The sequence below is a fragment of the Hirsutella rhossiliensis genome (genome assembly GCF_020360975.1).
Source record: "Hirsutella rhossiliensis strain HR02 chromosome Unknown scaffold00009, whole genome shotgun sequence".
Classification (NCBI taxonomy): Eukaryota; Fungi; Ascomycota; class Sordariomycetes; order Hypocreales; family Ophiocordycipitaceae; genus Hirsutella; species Hirsutella rhossiliensis.
The window spans coordinates 267,658-285,810 of NW_025408675.1; the positions used below are offsets into that span (position 1 = coordinate 267,658).

The 18,153-nt window shown below is 57.6% G+C and overlaps 7 protein-coding genes across 7 annotated transcripts; 4 read left to right on the forward strand and 3 right to left on the reverse strand.

Moving 5' to 3' along the window:
- Positions 1-47: 47 nt before the first annotated feature.
- Positions 48-2,471, forward strand: HRG_07837 (kinase; the record flags this gene model as incomplete). Its single annotated transcript, XM_044866308.1, has 4 exons — positions 48-213; positions 289-1,223; positions 1,281-2,060; positions 2,121-2,471. The coding sequence occupies 4 exons, from the start codon at positions 48-50 to the stop codon at positions 2,469-2,471; spliced, it is 2,232 nt and encodes a 743-aa protein (XP_044718197.1).
- An 898-nt stretch (positions 2,472-3,369) lies between these two features.
- Positions 3,370-4,206, forward strand: HRG_07838 (uncharacterized protein; the record flags this gene model as incomplete). The annotated part of the gene is made up of 1 exon (XM_044866309.1): positions 3,370-4,206. The coding sequence occupies one exon, from the start codon at positions 3,370-3,372 to the stop codon at positions 4,204-4,206; it is 837 nt and encodes a 278-aa protein (XP_044718198.1).
- Positions 4,207-4,861: 655 nt separating this feature from the next.
- HRG_07839 (SNARE domain-containing protein) lies at positions 4,862-5,778 on the forward strand (the record flags this gene model as incomplete). Its single annotated transcript, XM_044866310.1, has 2 exons — positions 4,862-5,061; positions 5,181-5,778. The coding sequence occupies 2 exons, from the start codon at positions 4,862-4,864 to the stop codon at positions 5,776-5,778; spliced, it is 798 nt and encodes a 265-aa protein (XP_044718199.1).
- Positions 5,779-6,549: 771 nt separating this feature from the next.
- HRG_07840 (WD domain-containing protein) lies at positions 6,550-8,841 on the reverse strand (the record flags this gene model as incomplete). Its single annotated transcript, XM_044866311.1, has 6 exons — positions 6,550-7,181; positions 7,230-7,549; positions 7,604-7,652; positions 7,710-8,087; positions 8,148-8,402; positions 8,484-8,841. 6 exons carry the CDS (start codon positions 8,839-8,841, stop codon positions 6,550-6,552), a joined length of 1,992 nt encoding a protein of 663 aa, XP_044718200.1.
- An 873-nt stretch (positions 8,842-9,714) lies between these two features.
- Positions 9,715-11,153, reverse strand: HRG_07841 (glycosyl hydrolases family 18 domain-containing protein; the record flags this gene model as incomplete). The annotated part of the gene is made up of 4 exons (XM_044866312.1): positions 9,715-10,697; positions 10,752-10,801; positions 10,853-10,951; positions 11,011-11,153. The coding sequence occupies 4 exons, from the start codon at positions 11,151-11,153 to the stop codon at positions 9,715-9,717; spliced, it is 1,275 nt and encodes a 424-aa protein (XP_044718201.1).
- A 3,330-nt stretch (positions 11,154-14,483) lies between these two features.
- HRG_07842 (protein prenyltransferase alpha subunit repeat domain-containing protein) lies at positions 14,484-15,914 on the forward strand (the record flags this gene model as incomplete). Its single annotated transcript, XM_044866313.1, has 6 exons — positions 14,484-14,492; positions 14,550-14,657; positions 14,728-14,863; positions 14,931-15,239; positions 15,309-15,467; positions 15,535-15,914. 6 exons carry the CDS (start codon positions 14,484-14,486, stop codon positions 15,912-15,914), a joined length of 1,101 nt encoding a protein of 366 aa, XP_044718202.1.
- Positions 15,915-16,053: 139 nt separating this feature from the next.
- HRG_07843 (Histidine acid phosphatase family protein) lies at positions 16,054-17,797 on the reverse strand (the record flags this gene model as incomplete). The annotated part of the gene is made up of 4 exons (XM_044866314.1): positions 16,054-16,216; positions 16,307-16,905; positions 16,989-17,408; positions 17,483-17,797. The coding sequence occupies 4 exons, from the start codon at positions 17,795-17,797 to the stop codon at positions 16,054-16,056; spliced, it is 1,497 nt and encodes a 498-aa protein (XP_044718203.1).
- Between the last annotated feature and the right edge of the window lie 356 nt (positions 17,798-18,153).

Sequence of the window (18,153 nt, forward strand, 5' to 3'; positions counted from 1 at the left end):
CATCTCCAGCCCCAGAGGACCAAGCTCGGCCCCTGGAGCACAGCATCATGAATGGGGACTTGAGTCTTTCTCAGGCCCTCGGTGGGCTGCGAATAGCCAATCCTGACGATGCCGCCGAAGCGTCTCACTCCCCTGCGTCCCCTGATTCTACGCCAGCCTTTGTGCCAACAGCCCCATCCGACCGCGACGCAATACCATCTTCAAGTGTCGTCGGTGCCGATTCCAGTTCCTTCAGCCCCGGCATGACAAGCGACATCAGCCTACCTCGCCCTCTCGCTCCCCATCAAGATCCCGAACCCAGCCGATTCAGATCCTCCATCTACGACCTCGCCCTGGGCGGTGCCGGGTCCGCGTCCACTGGTCTCGCGCGTCTGTCTCCGGAGTGCATTCAACCAGACGGACAAGGCCTTCCTCAACTGGCCCACGATGAATTCTTACCACTGGGTCACGGCAACTCCCTGCCTCCACGGGGAAGCTCCAGGGGCGCGAGAGGAGAAAGCCAGGCGTGCAGTTCGGTTCCAGTCCGCAACCAGAGCACATCGCTGGGTGGGCCGGTGCCGCTGCCCACCTCCAGCGAGGAGTGGAAGGACCGAGGAGCCGCCGTTGGTGTGCGTCGTGAGGTGGACTCGAGCGGCCGATCGATCGTTCGACAGGTCAAGAAAGGCGTCAGGGACTTTTCCTTTGGCCGCATCCTGGGCGAGGGCTCTTACAGCACCGTCTACTTGGCTACCGACCGGCAGACCCTCAAGGAGTATGCCGTCAAGGTACTCGAAAAAAGGCACATCATCAAGGAGAAGAAGATCAAGTACGTCAATATCGAGAAGAACACGCTCAATCGTCTCACCGAGCACCCTGGCATCGTTCGGCTTTACTACACCTTCCAGGACGAAACCTCACTTTACTACGTACTCGACCTCTGCAATGGCGGGGAGCTGTTAGGCGTGTTGAAGAAGACCGGAACATTTGACGTCGAGTGTGTGAGATTCTATGGCGCCCAGATCCTCGACTCCATGGAATACATGCACTCGCGTGGTGTTATTCACCGTGACATCAAGCCCGAAAACGTGCTTCTGGATGATCAAATGCACGTCAAAATCACCGACTTTGGAACTGCGAGGCTGTTGAGGGACCCACGCGAGCCCAGGGGCCCGGACAGCACTGAGCGAGGATTGTCAGACTCGGAGAAGCGGGAGGAGCAAGACGACAGCCGCGCCGCGTCATTCGTGGGCACCGCCGAATATGTGAGCCCCGAGTTGCTCACACACAAGACGGCATACAAGGCGAGCGACCTGTGGGCCTTTGGATGCATAATCTATCAGCTACTCGCCGGAAGACCGCCGTTCAAGGCTGGTAGCGAGTATCTGACTTTTCAGAAAATCGTGAATCTCGACTACGAGTTCCCCCAGGGCTTCCCTCCTTCAGCTCGGGACCTCGTTGAGCGGTGTCTGGTTCTCGATCCAGCCAGGAGACTTACCATTGAGCACATCAAGAACCACGAATTCTTCCAGGGTCAACAATTTGGGAAAGGATTGTGGCGAACCAAAGCGCCAAGACTACGGTCATACAATCCACCTGCACCCGAGCCGTCCATTATCCAGCTGAATGGTCTGTCGGGAGGAGGCGCAGCCCCTCCCAATGGGCCAGCGTCTCGTCCACCGCATCATCTCCAAGCGAGCACCTCTGGTGGAAACGGTCGCCCCTCGCGCATCATCACGGAACTACCGCCCCCAACTCAATTGGACATTGAGTGGTCGCCCGTGTTGACCAAAAACAACGAACGAATCCTTAAGCTCGGCGACTTGATGGTCATCTCAACCCCGCTGAACAATGCGCTCAGAGGGCCCGAGGAGGGCCACAAGAAGCTTTCTCGCTTCTTCGGAGGCAGTACGACCAAGAAGAGGCAGAGGCTGGTGATGATTACGTCGAGTGGCCGTATCGTGCTTGCGCCTGCGGGAGGGGAGGAGAAGAGAGCAAAGCAGGAACTGTCGCTTCTGTCGCCGGATTGCTCTTGGAGAAGCCAACGCGACGCCCGGGGGCAGCTCGTGTGGTGCGTTGATACGGTGAGCACTTGCAGCCCTACTCTACTTTGACAACAGGACGTGGCTCATCATATCGGACAGGGCGGCCAACACTATACCTTTGAGGAGCTCAAGGCGTCATCAAGCCCAGAGGGCATGCGCAGTTCGGTTGACGATTGGATTGAATGCCTGGAAAAGGCAAGAGACCTAGCCATGTCGGCCAACGCAACGTCACAGGGCAACGACGACGCATTTGCCGAGATGCCTTCGACGGTGTCGAGCCCCGCAAGCACATTGGGGAGTCGGGCAAACCATGGCGAAGCATATGGCCTCAACGACAGGCCCCCTCGCAATCATCTCAGCAAAACGCAGGGGGGCCTCGAGGATAATGGCGTCAGGCGGAACCGCTTCAGCAAGCGGCAGTCCAGGAACGGGGTAGGACCCGCATTCTAGGTGCGTGGCGGTATTCCGAGGGTTTTGTGGTTTCATCTACTCGAGTTTCTTGGACACGTTTGCCCTACAAGCATGGAGGTCGTCGGGACCATCAATCACAAGGCCATTGCAAGCGAGGCGCATTGACGAGGAGTTCGTGTCTCTTACTGGGAGGAGGGATAGAGTTCCTGGTTTGTATTTTTGAAGGGCAACTGCTTGCATGGACTAGAATACAAAAGACGGTGGTGTCGTTGAGAAGACCTTTGTTTCTGAACATGGGTAGTAGGTAACTTAGGAGGTAACCTATGGCGGGTGAGGCTGTAAAACTGTTCTGTCCAGACCATTTCAGCAGCAATTTTGGAGGGCAAACTTCTGAGCGGCGAGCAGGTGGGTACCTAAGGTTCGGGCCCCTCGCCCTCTTTTACTGTGGCCTTTGACGTGTCATTGAGTACGAGACGAGGGAGTGCGTGTTTTAATCCGGGGAGGGTGGATAGGTATAGTTAGGTACCCTGCTGCAGGTACGTACCGGTATCGGGTAACAAGGTTTGTTTGCGGGCTGGTCGCCCAGGCGCCGCCTACAAAGGCCGCTTGCGATCAGATTCTCGCCCGGGCGTCTTCTCTTCACCACGTTGCCTGCCTGCAGTGCACAACACATCATCCACAGACGCACCATTTGTTTTCGTCGCGCGCGCTGAGCAAGGCTGCCATCATTTCTCTACCTGATGTCAATTCGTTCCCCCGATTCGCCACCTAACACACCCGGCCGAGCCTCATCGATTGATTCTTCCTCGTCCAACGCTCAACCTGCCACGCCGTCGCCGCCCTCCTTGCTCCAATTCCAGCGCAGAGCTGACCTCACGGTTTGTGGAAGCACTAACTACTAATCTCTTGAACTCCAGTCCCCACGGCTGCGCTCATCATGGCTTTCTGTGGTCGTCAGTATACGGCAGCCTCGCCCGTCGTCGCCATCAAGCCGCCGCCTTCCCATCACTCCCAGCTGCCCACCACAAACCTGACACGCGAGCAGGCGCCTCTCTCGGTGCCTAGCGTCTCGGCTGGCAAGAAACGACCTCGCGACGAAGCCTCGCACAACATCGATCCCTACGTTATGGCGCCGCCGACTGCTGATAAGCCAGACAAAGGCTGGATACACACCCGAGGCGCGGCTCTCACCAAGCCGGACGCACAATGCATCACCCATACCCGCGGTCACTTCGGCAATCAGCGAGAAGAAAAGAGTCTTGGTGCAGAGCGGCCCGAACTGAGGAGTAGTAAATCGCAGCGAATGGACCCCGGCATCCAACAATCGTCGTCCTCGAATACATCGAATGGCGCCAGCCCCAGCCGCCCAGGCCGCCAAGTCGCAAGTGTCGAATCCTCGAAAGAATTGGTCATTGATGACTCCACCCTTCATCTCGGCATTGGATGGAGACGTCTGAGCGACGACCAACACATGCAGGCGGCAGCACGAGGTTGGGCGCGCTTCATTGGAAATCACTTTGCCCTCACCAACGTGCGAATGTGTCTCGAGAGTAAGGGACTTCAATCCTACCTGGTGGAAGCGTCTGAGGGCTTCTTCCTTTTTGCAGAAAACCTGCGCCACGGACGACTGGTCAGCCGAACCGTCGACGGCGCGCTCCGCAACTTGCAATCATCGCCACCGACATTTGACGGCGCGGAGACCCTGACAATGGAGGCCAGAGATCGTCCGCCACCTAGCGAACCCCCCACCGACACTGAAATGAAGACAGACTAGCGGCCTATACCTACACTGCCTTGGCTGCGGCGAGGCATCATAGCCGTCGAGTTTCTCAGCATCATGACCCCGGGGCAGCCCATCTACTGCAGAGCTTCGGAAACAAAACTATGCCCATGGTAAGAGGTGGGAGGGAATCGGCGTTTGCAAAGGGAGTTTGTATATATAGTCGTTCAATCGCAAGTCATTTCGCGCCGGATGTGACCGCACTGCTGCTCTTATACATTCGAAAACCGGCACCCTCAGATGGAGCTACGTTGGCGAAAGCACCTAAGCGCTCCTGCTATACCAAGTGTGAACTGGTTGGTTGTATGAATGGCATGTTTCAATAGCTACTTTCGTACCAAAACTGATATAAAATATATATACTGTATATATGTACTATACAAAACGGTATTCCGACTTCGACTAACCTATACAAACGGGAACTCCGTGTCACTACGTACCCAGTAATTAATATCTCTCGTTTCAATTGCTACCCACCATCTCTAGGTGTATCTATTTTTAGGTGGATTTCAGACGCCAAAAGGTACTGTACTCTGTCGTCGACATTCTTGCCTGTGCCATCGCCATCCCGCCTCGTCTCCCCATCTGCACCCCCTCCCCGCCCCTCCCCATCGTCAAAAGCCCGTCAACGCGCGCAAATTGCTTCGTCATGTCCAAGCCAAGCCAGCTATTCTTGCTAGCCGACCACATCAAGTTGTCGCTACTAGAGCGCCAGCGGGCAAAGAGCCTCGACCTCGACGACAGCGACACCCAAGACGGCCACTTATCGCGATCGCTCGATCAGTTCCGCACCGGTCTCGCGGCTCTGCGGCAGGAAAAGGCGCGCGTGGAGCAGACGGACGATCAAAGGTGAGGAGTGTCGGCTCTCCAGACGGGTACCGGCGGTCCCGTGTCGCTTCTCTTGGGGCGTCTCTTCTCCGGAGATGGTGCCCGGCCGAAAGCCCATGCTCACACCATGTACTGTCCAGCGCGGCAAAGTCCATCGAAAACGAATTGGCCATACTGCAGAAACAGTACGATGACCTGACAGCTCAGTTCCACGGCTTCTCAAACCCTGCCTCGGAAGCAACCCTGAACCACGCAAACTCGGACGCGCTCACCGATGACTTTGCCCACGCCGCTTCAACGTCTCCCGTCTCCCACAAGCCCAAAACCGTCCGCTTCACCGACACGCCGTCGTCCCCGTCCGACCAGTTGTTCAAGCCCTACAGCGACGACCCGAACCATGACTCGGCCGGTTACCGTGACCAGTCCGCAGACATGACCAACCAGCAGCTGCACGAGTACCACTCGCAGATCCTCGACAATCAGGATGAGCAACTCGACCGGCTGGGGGAGTCGATTGGCCGCCAGCGCGAGCTCAGCATGCAAATTGGCGACGAGCTGGATAGCCACGTCGCCATGCTGGACGAGGTCGAGGCCGTTACAGATCGCCATCAGGGTCGCCTGGATCGTGCAAAGAATACCCTGGGCAGGGTGGCTAGAGGTGCCGGCGAAAACAAACAGATGACTGCCATTGTTGTCCTCATCATCATTCTCGTCCTCCTAATCGCTATCTTGAAATGACCGGGCAGCCACCTGTTCGCGAGGATAGTCTGCGACAGAGCACATCGGAAGGGAAGAAACAAGAAAGGGTGGCAATCGGTGAACCGGCGGAGTGCATGCAATGCGACCTGGCGTTGGGGAGTTTGAGCCTGTTGTGTAAGTTATCGAGTATTTCCCCTCGGTTTGACTTCTCGGCGGCTAGTACGACGGGTTGGATGATTCATAGCAGAAGGGATTTCCCCACGGTCAAAGGGCGGGCTACTGCTTACCCAAGAAAACACGTCTACCGCCGCGTTGCAGTGCTCGGGGTCGTGTCGTTTGGGTATCCTTCTGCTCTATAAATCTAAGCTCTTTGTTTGGCAATCTGAGTGTACACACGCGGCCAAGGTGGCCCATGGAACATTTTCCGACCCATTTCGCCCGGGGCGGTCAGCGGATCACGTCGCCTTCCTTCATGATGCCATCCAAGTCTTCGAGAATGTCGCTGCCGCCAAGCATCCCCGACCTGGCCGCTGCTGTTCTTGCTTCAGTTGACCACACCTCATGGAACTTGACCGTCTGATCGCTCGACGCAACCACTATGCACCCCTCCGACGCGGCTGCACCCCTCCCCGACCTAGCCGCCTGCTTTGCGCCCCACGGGTAGGGGATGGCGTACAGGGCTCGCAGCTCCCCTTCCCAAGGAATTGCTGCAACTTGCCTGCATTCGGGCCAGCTGAAGACGGCGATGCGGTACGGGTGCTCTGGTTGAGCATAGCCAAAAGTTGCGGCGATCTCGCGTCGTGTCGTCGACTAAATGAGGGACGTGACTTGTGCTGCAACCGCAATGGTGGCCAGTGCGGACCCGGACGACGTATGAAAGAAGTGGATGCACTTGTCGTTGGAACCGCCTCCCGTGGCAACAAGGCCGTTGCGCCAAGGGCAGAAGGCGATGGCCTTGACTGCAGCCCTATGAACCCAAAGCTGCGTCTCGCATCCGGGACCCAGTGTTCGGATGCTGCCAGGCGTCGTCTGAACCGTCCGGACTTCGGCCCCGCTCTCCATCCTTGTCGTCTCGTTCGCAGTCGGCCTTTGCCGGGCGAGCCCCGCAGCAATCTCGTCGTGCTGCAGGCTCTCTGCTACGAAGCCCCATCCATCGCCCAGTCTTCTATGGCGACCCATCGTGTCCGCGCCCTGATTGTGGCCGAGAACTCTGTTGACGTCCAAGAGGTAACAAAGATTGTCGTTTCCCCCCGACGCGAGAAGCTGTCCGTCTGGCGACCACGCCAAACCGCATATCTGCTGACTGTGAAGGCAGATCTTGGCGACCAGGGACATGGAACCAGGCCAGGTGTCTCGGGAGACTTCCCAACCCATTGGCCACTCGACCGCGTAGTAGTACAAGGTGCCCGTCCCGTCCCCTACTACAAGATCCTCCGTCTGTACTGTCACGCCGGGGCTGAATGGGCTGCGCGAAGGTCGCGGCATGCAACATGGCCGCCAACCCAGACAAGTGATTGAGTATGGCTGCTGCACCTCGAACCGCGGTAGTCCGTCTTGGATGGACGTAAGGATGAGCGTGCCGTCAGATCGACCGGCAGCCAGAATGTTTCTTTTTCCCAACGACGATGAGAAGGCAATCGAAGTTAGCCAGACGCTGTCAACTTGTGCACCGTTGACTGTGCGAACCCCAAGACCCTCGGACCAGGTGTAGAGGACGTTTCCGAGGCCTACCGCGAGGGTCTGACAGTTGGTCGAATATGCCAACACGGAGCAGTAATAGTCATCACGCAGACTTGGCGCGTCTAACACCCTTGGGATGGGTCAGTGAATATTTGTGGTCATGACGGAGCGCGAGCTTCCGTACCTGAAAGGCGCCCTTGGAACAGCTCGCTCCAAGGACTCGCGTGGGGACTCTTGGAATATAGTCAGCGGTCATCACTGTTTTCAAGTTGCTCAGACGAAAGTCGTACCGCAATGCTTCACCTCAGGCCACTCGTTGTTACCCCAGGTCGGCTTTGCGAGATGAGCGGGTCCGTGGCAGGGCTTTGACTGCATACTGGGAGCCGGCAAGTGCGAGCCGAAGTCGAGGATCTTGCGGATGCGATCTATGTCGAGCGCGTATGCTACGCGGCCGTGATAACTCTCAAGGTCGTCTTGGGCGCTTGGCCTCGCTACAAGCGAGGGGGAGGCGAACAGACGGGCATTGGTTCCCCGCCGGAGGAGGTGGCCGTGGCCGTCATCGACTGCGGTATCGCCGAAGGTCGAACTGCCAACAGTCTCCAAAGTAGAATGACGGGCCAGCTGTTCGCCTTGTTGAGGCGGCGTTACGGAAAGGGTCGTAGTATTCCCTGGTGGTCCGAGGTTAGCATCTCTCAGGCGGCTGACCTTGGACAAGTAGCACGGCAAACCTCCGCCGGTACGAAGCCGATAAGATGCGGCCGCCATTGATACTGCACCCAAGGATTGGATGGCTGTTCCTGCTTCTCGCCAATGAGAAGCTGCAAAGGGGCCCATGAAAGCCGCCCCATGCCGTGTGAGTCTCTCGGATGGGGACAGTGCTCGCGGCTGTTTGGCCGTGTGATATCGCTCCGTGGTGGAGGCAGAGTGGTCGCGGAGGGGAACAAATCTGTCCAACAAGCGCGCGCTCCCGCCTTCTCGCCGCCCTGGAGAGGTCTGAGGTATGCTGTAGTCAATACCAGGGCAGTCAGAAAGACACAGCATCTCCTATTCCACGGGTGGCTGACTGGAGCTTGACGAGACGTGCGGGCGTCCACGGGGAAGGACTGTGGTAGTGCGATGCAGTGTGGCCTCTGCTGCCCCCTCTGGCTCGTCCCAGGATCCAGGGCCGTCCACGGCAGGGGGCGATCTGCGCCGCAGCGTAGGTGAAGCTAGATGCTGTTCATCGTCGACAGATCCATAGCCCGAGTCGGCGGGACTCGCCAGAAGCGTGTCGCGGGCGTTGGCATTGTGGTTGCTGCTCCCATAGTCGGGGTTGTCCGTGATTTGCGAGCCAAAGTGACGACTGCGAATGAGACGGCAGCCTGGACGCCGAGCCAACCAAGTCCTTTTCCAGTTTTCGCAAAATTGGGGGGCCATTGACATGGCTCGAGCGAAGGCGTCCAGAGAGGGAGTGGCTGCGGAGGCGAGAGAATGAGCAAGGCACGGGTCCAGATAGCCTCCCGGGTAAAAGACAGGGGGCTGCAGCACGGGAAGATGACGAGCTGGATGTGGATGTTGGAGAGCCAGAAGCTCGTTTGCCGTCGTCAGCGTTGCTGCCGGGCGGCAGAGGTAGGTAGAGATATTGGCCAGCAATAGAACTTCGGCAGTCATAGTAGGTAGGGGAAGAGTAGGCAAAATAGGGAGGCGGCGCCACCCGCTTTAAATGAGAGCATGAGGAAAAGTTCACAGGCGGAAAACGCCTCCCTCCCCCAAACGGAAAAGGGACCCCCCGGGGCTGAGACGGGCCAATGGTTGGGGCAGGCGCAACGACATGTAACCTGACTTCAAGTCGTGCCTACCGTGAGGACCCAACTGCTAAGCCTTACGCGAGAGAGACGCCCAAGGGAGGCACGTCTTGAAAAAGCTGACATCGACTCCCCGCCCGGTGCTGTGTTACCAAGGTCGAGGCAAGTCGAGGCCTGGCGCTGCACGGGCGGGCTGGGACTTGGTCTTGGTTAAAGGCGAGGCCTTTTCAAGACCTGACCATGATTTGATAGATTTCAATGCGGCATGTACAGCGCAAACGAAAGTATGTACAAGAAATCCTCTCTGGTCGCGGCACCACCTCACCCCCCTTATTCTGAGGTTGCTCGCTGGTGTCGGGTTTCGCGCGCACGCAGCCATCAGAGCCACCGTGCTAATCCGAAGGCCAAGAACCTCAACCTGCTCATAGAGCAGTCCGCCAGGCTAAGCAAGGAACACCTGTCCCCGGCGCTCGCATCATGTGCGCCGAGCAGGCATTGCCACCCTCGTTCCTTATTCCATACCCTTCTTGATGTTTTCATACTGCGAGTCCGGGTAGCTGAGCCAGTTCTGGGATGACTCGAGCCCTCCCAAGGCCTGAAGGCTGGCGCTGATGAGGGAACCGCCATTTTTGCGATCGGCAGAGGCTTCCCAGAACATGCTGCCGCCCATGCCCTTGCCCTTGAGGTACGAAACCTTCTCCTTGATCATATTGGGCGTGTCGAAAGAGATGAGCTCCTTGGTGCCGGCATCATAGCTGTAGTAAGCCTTGGCAACGTCGTCGTAGGTGACCTGGGCGCCGGCCTTGGGCAGGGCCTTGTAGTCCCAGACGCCGTTCTCCCAGGTGCCGCTGCCCACACCATTAAAGGGCTTGCCGATGCCATCCGTCGACTGGAAGGATCGACCATAGATGGGCATGCCCAGAACAATCTTTTCAGCGGGGACACCGCCCTTGATGTACGCCTGAACGGCGTCGTCCGTGTTGAAGGGTGTGGCGTTGGGGTTGTCTTGTCTGGCATAGAGGTTTGCGTTGTGGCCGCTGTAGTTGCTCCACGAGCCAGCAAAGTCATATGCCATGAGGTTGATGTGGTCGAGAACCCTGCCCAGATCTGCCAAGTGCAGCTTCTTATAGTTATCCGGACCAGCCGGGGCAGCAATGGAGAGCTCGAAGCGGTGGCCGGGGGCCGACGTGGCTGCGTAGGCGTCCAGTTCGTCTCGCACCGCCTGGAGCATCAGCACCATGTTGCCGGCCTGAGTGTCGTCTGCCGGATACTCCCAGTCGACGTCTATGCCGTCAAAGCCCCAGTCCTTGATGAAGGCCACGGCAGACTTGGCAAAGGTGGAGCGAGTAGCCGGACTTGACGCGGCGGCCGGGAAGTTGGTGGACCAGGTCCAGCCGCCAATGGAGAGCATGACCTTCATATTCCGGTTGGCCTTCTTCAGCAAGTAGAGCTGCTTAACGCAGCCATACGCATTCTTTCCAATGTCATTCCAGGCTGGACTCAGTGGTCAGTGTCGAGTTTTTGGTCAGCGGAAAGAAAAGAACTAACAGTCACCAGGATAGTGCTTTTCGAGATCGGCGTACGTATCACCAGAGTAGCTTCAGGGCCGGTCAGTCCATGCTTCGCCAGCCGGATCTTCCGCTACTTACATGGTTCCATCGGCCCGGAGGTTCATGAAGGAATAAAGGACATGGGTGATTTCGGAAGTGGGAAGGTCAGCGGGCTGGTAGTTTCGGCCGTAGATTCCCCTGTGAGCTGGTAAGGGAGCGACTCAAGCGCATGAGGGACAACCGGGCATTGCACAAACCAGTTGGTAAAGTAGACCGAGTTGGCAAAGCCACCCGATCGCTTCTCGAGAGCGTTCTCCGTGCGCACCACGGGGGTGGCAAGGCCCAGAGTCGCGTGCACCGAGGCAAGGATCGCCACGGTCCGAGCAAGCATGGACGGCATGGCGAATGCTGGTGGGAGGCTCTTCGGGAGTGTGTATCCGAGGCAAGGAGGCCGTCAAGTTGGGGCACTTGGGATGGGGAAGAGAAGGGGGAGCTGGATGAGGGAGTGGGCTTGAATGAGCTTCCTTGGACTCGGCATGGCCAGTGATAAAACCTCATCTCGAAACGAGGCATAGGCCAGTAATATAGTTTTGCCGCAGACCAGACAACAAATCTCAGTCGTTGGCTTCCGCGACAAAGCGACGGCCTTGTCACTTGACTGGTGAGCAGTCTCTACCATGTAAACTTTGAATGGCGTTGGGTCATGCCGCTGCGCATGGCGCGACGCGTGCCTTGGGATGTAAGAGAGAGGGGACGATGGGGGGATGCGTGGGTGGGCATGTTACTCGACCAGATGATTCCCATTTGCCGTCGCCCACACTCCAGGTGCCTCAAAGACGCCGTTTAGCGATACCGGAAGCCGGGAAGCTCGCAACTCTCGTTCTCTGATTGCGACCGAAGCCTTCATTTCGGTCTAGCAACGTTGCTCGCTGCCCCATGCCGTGGGACACCTTCATGGAGACGGCGACCGAAAGTGGACAGCGATGTGCTGTGTGATTTCTTGTCGCAACCTGTTCTGAGCTCACGCCCCCGTATGATGGGAGACCCTTCCGAGCATGCGGCATCCCTTTCGGGCTGGCTTGCCCCAGGCGAGCCTCTCTCTCATCCGTCTTGTTAACTACTTTTGGTATAAGTGGTCTGTCCGGTAAGGGAAGGAGGGCAGGAGCCAGACGGCAAGGCGTTGGGTGTGACCGTCAGCGTCGTCCAGTCCGTAGACACAGGGCGGCGGCAACAGGAGCTCATGTGCCGAGGCACGAGGTCATCCCATGAGCAGATGAGAGGCAGCCCATTGTGTCTCACTCTATTGCCTCGCAGCCTCAGTGGGCGTCCCGAGGCCAAGGCGCAGCGCTCCAGCATCGGTCGAGAATCCGGGGTCAAAGAATCAAGACAAAAGTAGGCTTTGGGGTTTCCCTTTTGGCAATTACCCCATGCTACTCCAAGGACAGTGTCTTGGTGATTCGGGACATAGATTCGGGGCCCTGCCAGCCCGCTCACCATCGGAGTCGGCAGCATCATCGGCACCGAGGACAGATGAAATAATCTCTCTGCGCAACAGTCCAAGCCAAGAAAAGTAGCAGGCCGGAGTTGACGCATCCACGGGGACAAGAGTGGCGCTATGCTCCCAAGCAAAGCAAGGTTGTTGATTGTAGCAGGGTCCGGGGACGCCCCGCACTCCTCACGGGCGGCGGCCAATAGGCCAAGGCGTCGTAGGAGGACGTTGGTCTCCGAAATCGAGCGTCGATTGGGGGGGAGGGAGAGCTGTCTGGCTTGACACGCCCGGCTCCAAAGATTGAGGCCTGCCAAGCTGAGGAACTGTGGCAAGCTCACGAGTAACAGACGTGCTGGAACCCCAAAGTGGCGGAACCGGGCCACTTGCGTCTGCGCTGCCGCAAGGGCTAGCAGCAGCGACGGCAGTAAGTAGCAGAAGAGGCCGCGACGGGGGTGGTGGGAATTCGGGGACGGGCAAGGCCAGGGGGTTGTGGACGAGTGGGCAGATGGCAGGGCACGGAGAGAGGAAGTGCGTGGGTGGCGGCGCCAATGAGCGGCTCGGAAGCGTCGTTGGGATGTCTTTGCTTGCGCTGTGTGGTTCTCCTTGGAGGAAAGGAGCGAACAGGATGGCTGGACGGGCGAGCTTGTCGGAGAGGGTGTCGTCGCTTGCTGGATAGAGGTCAGTCGGCTGGTGATTGGCTTCCCTGCATTCAAATTTCAACATACCAAGTAACTTACAGTACAGTATTACGTGCGTGAGGTTGGTGAGTTACAGCAGCTCTCAGTGTGGGAACCCCACGCTACCCCACCTGCCGCATACGGAAATCGTTCACCCCAGCTCCTTTGTACCTTCTCAAGTACATAAGTAGGTACCTAGGTACCTGATATGACCGCACGATGAAGCACTCGGTGAGAGACAAAGAGAGTCATATGCCGAACCCCGGGCTTTCTCGAGGGCTTCTTTTGGCTTTGAGCCTCCAGTCATGTAGCTATAGCGTCTCTCATATACCTAGGTACCTAGCAGGAAGAGCCCCTCCGCCCTGGAACGGTGCATCCCACTGTTTATCTCTGTGGAACGTGAGGCACAGAGACCTACCCGTAATTAACTGGCCGGTGCTTCTGGGCTCGATCTGGACGGCAGCAACCAAGTACAGACCGACTCCTGGAAAACCTGGTGACGGCAAGCCACTCCAACCATCCAAGCACATGACTAGACTTGAGGGCCTCACCATCACCCGACCGCATCCAGACCAGGCCGTGCTTCGGACCCGCCACCCACCCACTCATGCCGGAATGCCCGTGGTGTCAGCTCGTCAGCTGCCCGCCAAACCTTGGCTCGCCAGACGGACGGGCCGAACATGCTACGCCATGATGAATAAATACACGCCGACGCCGAGTCTCAACATCAAGCAGCTTTTAGAACAGACAATCGACAGCGACCAGATACTCGCCAGCTGTGTACCAATAACCGGAGTGCCAAATACTATGCTCGTCCCGCGGGACAAGGACCTGCTAGGAATGCGCCGGCTTGTCGCGCCACGTGCGTTTGATTAAAGAAATACCCATCCACACACCCCAAAGCAGCGAGAGCATGGCGAACCGAGCTGGAAGTAGCGAGTGCACCCCCACCTATACAGGTCACGGCACGTGGCAGCGGAGGCGCGCGTCCTATCTCGGCCAGCTAATTCTACGAGGAAGGTATCATGATTCATGACCTACCACGTCAGCTATCCAGATGCTGATATATCCCCGCGCGGCCTCGTCGAATCCGCAGGCGAAAAGGAGCTCCCACCTTGGATGACACCAGCCAGTGGCCCCCCAACCTTTATAGTAGCATCTGAGCTCTTTGTCAAAGGTCAAAGGAAGTGCAGTCGGTTTGTTGCGCCGTCCCCGTGCGACGCTGTACATGCATGCAGGTATCCCGCATTCCCCGGGGTCATTTCCCGGACAAAAGTCAAAACTGCAGCGAGAACCATCTATGAACCGTACATGCATAAGGTAACAAGTAGCCTGCTTGTTCCCTGTTCCCGCGACCTGGCATGCGGAGCGGACCGCTCGCAACCTTGGGCGCCCCGAGACCGCCACTCCCGCCGACCCGTACGAATCGATTATGTAAGCAAGCAACTACGGCTCTCACCAGAGGTGGAGCCTGGGGCGTCAACATCCGCTTCTCCTCCAGCGCAGACCAAGCTTCACAAAGCCGCGGCTCAGGAACAGCTAGCGCTATCTCGGGGATTTCGACATGACCAGCGTATGCTCTACCCACTTCCTTCATCCAACCCCTGCCGACTGACGCAAACCCACCCAGCACGGCGTGGCTCGGTCCACACGAGCTCCTCGAACCAAAGAGCAGCGTCATCAGGACATTGAGAGGATTCGCAAATATCGGGCCCTGGAAGACCAAGCTAGGTCTCGAGTACGAGTCCCCTCAACTCCCGAAACGCCATCGAACTGGAACCGCTTTTGGCTGACATCGGCGTGCCTAGGTGGCAGAGAAGCAACTTGACCAAGACACCTTTCTGCTCACGTCTCAGCTACTGCGACTCAACCCCGAGTACTACACAATATGGAACGTTCGCAGGCGCTGCCTGACATCGGGGATCTTGTATGGAGCTTCGCATAGTCAGTTGCGCTCCGTCTGCTATTGAACCCTGGAAGAAACAATACTCACACTTGGTGTCTCCCTCAGACCCATCACCCTCGTCCTCGGCAGAGACCAGGTCGAGTCTAAATCCCAAAGAATCCAACAGCGGCAGTCCGACATTGAAGCCTTGCGTGGGTGACGCTTCCCAGACTCCTCAAAAACAGATCGAAGGCGTCATTCGCTCCGAACTCGGATTCACGGTGCCCCTCCTTATTGAATATCCCAAGTGCTATTGGATTTGGAAGTATCGTTTGTGGATCTTGGATCAAGCTACGGACAAGCTCTCTACTGGCACAGCGCGGGCCATCTGGGAAGAGGAGCTGGGGCTTGTATCGAAAATGTTGCTCAAAGACCGCAGGAATTTCCATGCTTGGGGTTACCGCCGACACGTCGTATCGCAACTCGAGAGTGCGGCCCTTGCAGGCAGAAGCGCGGTCGAATCCGAGTTTGATTATACGACCAAAGCGATCCACGAGGATCTCTCAAATTTTTCCGCCTGGCACAACCGCAGCCAACTGATTCCCCGCCTGCTGCGGGAGCGGGGAGCTGACAACGCTTCTCGAAAGGAGTTTCTTGATGATGGTGAGAAATCCCGTCTGTTTTGCTCTTTCAAGCTTTGGCGGGGATCGACTCTAAATATGGCTCAAAGAGCTTGATACTATACGCGAGGCTCTCAACGTTGGACCGGAAGATCAGTCTCTCTGGTATTACCACCACTACTTGTGCTTCAATTTGATCGAATCCAGTGGCAGCCGCGCCATAGTCCCTCACATGCCCGCGGCGGAGCGAAAAACCTACGTAATTGCCGAGATCGCCAATATTCGAGAGCTCGCCAAGGACTTCCGAGATATTAAGTGGGTCTACGAGGCCCTTATCGAGTACACGCTCGCCATCATTCAGCTAGACAGCCGATCTGTTCAAAACGAAGAGAAGAGAGAGATTTCACAGTGGCTTGCGAAGCTGAGAGAGTTGGATCGAAAGCGCAGTGGTCGCTGGGATGACTTTGAGACCCAGCTTGGTCTCACATGATCTATGCCAGCACTGATGCTCTGATAATTCGCTTCAGGGCACCAATGGAATCAGAATATCCGCCCAGGCATCACTGTCACGTTAAACCGACTCATTAAGTGCATTCCCCGGTGGTTATTCTCTGCCCTGGCTGATGCAGCTACTCTTGGCACCAAGATTTCACCATATCGGCCCCCGTGCCAACTAGGCCATCCAAGTATTCCAGCACTGTTTCTATCGGCGTCATGTCCATGGACCCCAGTGTTGGATTGGATGACTTGAGCGGCCGGCCGCCGAAGAGCACGCGCAAGTAGTAGTTGCTCCTGCTCAGCGGCAGGGCGGTTTGCGATGAAAGATGAAGCGCATGGCACACGGGGTCGTTGCGCATCCAGTCGGAGGCGTTGACGGCCGACGTTGGTTGAGACTGCTGCAGTTTCTGGCCGGCCCTGCGCTTGTACAGCTCGAACACGACCTCGGCGCCCATGCCTGGCCAGACCATTTCATCGAGCTGCAAGATTGAGAGCAGCCTCGACAAGGAACCGTCATGGGCCACGTTGTGGTAATAGACAACGTCGGTGGATCCGGCCATGAAGTCACGCAGGTGGGTCGTCAGCTCGCCGACCCAGACGCCCAAGGACGCGGCGCTCGCCGCGAGAGACGCAGGGTGATGGCGGTAGATATGGCCGTACTCCCAATTACCCATGCGGTAAACGGCGTCGGCCAGCCCCTGGGTGACACAGGTGGAGCTGTTGAAGCCACCAACCAGTCGGCAGGGTAGCGGCTTGGCGTGGCATTGCCGTGCTGAGAGGTTGTCGTAGTAGTGATCGAAGGAGGCGTGGAATCCGGTGTCATTGGGACGAACTCCCGAAATGTCATCGAGAGTGCGGAACAGGTCGGCGGACGCTTCGAGATGCTGCTGCCACTGCGGGTTGCTCCCGGACTTGATGGCATTGAACCAACTGCTTGCGGCGCGACAGTTGTATTGCGGCTCTAGGCTATCTACGCCTTCGGGCTGCGACTCGACCCTGTCATGTAAGAAAGCAGTCTAGCACGGGCTTTCATGCCCCGGTATACGCTCTTCATGCTCCATCATACCTGGACAATAAGGGGAAACGGGTCCGTGGTTTGCCACATGCCGCTGATGACCATGCCAGCGACCTGGCTGGTGATGACGTTGTTGGTGACGCGGTATCGGACCGCAGACCTGAAGTCGGCATCCCTGGCGGGTAGCAGGCCAAGCAGGCCATGATAGACGTGGTAAAGGTCGACGCCGTGCTGCCAGGAGTCGAGCAGGCCTTGGGCGGTGATTTGCGGAAAGGCACAGGAGCCAGTCCAGCCCGAAGGCCGAAAGGGGTTTACAGGGGACATGGAAGCCTCGTGGTAGACTCTGGCAGGCTCGGGTCGGCCTGCGGGCTGGCCGTAGTGGAAGACTCGAGCGTCATGGCAGTCCCAGGGATAGGGCTCGACGGGGAAAGCGTTGGATGCGTAGGGGGTGCGCTTGTGATGCCTGTGTATCTGGACGAGACGTCTTGCGATCAGCAGCGCTGTCTGCGGCGGCCACTGTGGCGGCCGAGGCGGAAGAGGCGCACCAGCTCGACGAATCGTAGTTCAAACTCGGGCTTCGGTTGAAGGTACTCGGAACGCCTCACGTGAGGCATGTTGCACCAGTTGTAGATTCCGTACTCGTCGTCGGGGGTGGCGGACGAGTTGAAGATGAAGCCAAAGACGCCGCTGCCGTGGAGCGCCTCCGTCAGGTTGCTGACGCTCGTCTGTGAGGGCGCATGCCACTTGATGTCGGCGCCGGCGCTCGTGACGGGCGACTGGGCCACCGCCGCTGCGGCCGAGGCGCTTCCCAATCCACCGCCTGCGAGCGCGACGAGGAGCCCGACGATGGACGACGACATGGTGATGGGGCGGAGACGAGGTAGCCGGGCTGTTTTTGCGGCGAGGGGGGGAGAGGTTCTGATCCTCACGTGCTACTATTAAATTGCCTGCGGAAATTACAGGCGCCTTACTATTTATTACCCCTCCCTTCTCCCCTTGATCTGCACGTTGAACTCTCGCTGTGGCTTTGTGCTGCATTGCGCGCCTCTAGAGCCTAAGATATAGTTACGGTTAAGGCACATTTTCTACTCTTCGGCAGGCAAAGTGTCTGAAGTGCATATAGACTTGATATACTCTGTAGAGAGCTCTAAATAAGATTGAGGATATAAACAAGGCTGGCCCACGTCACACGGGGACAGGGTCTTGGCATGGAGAG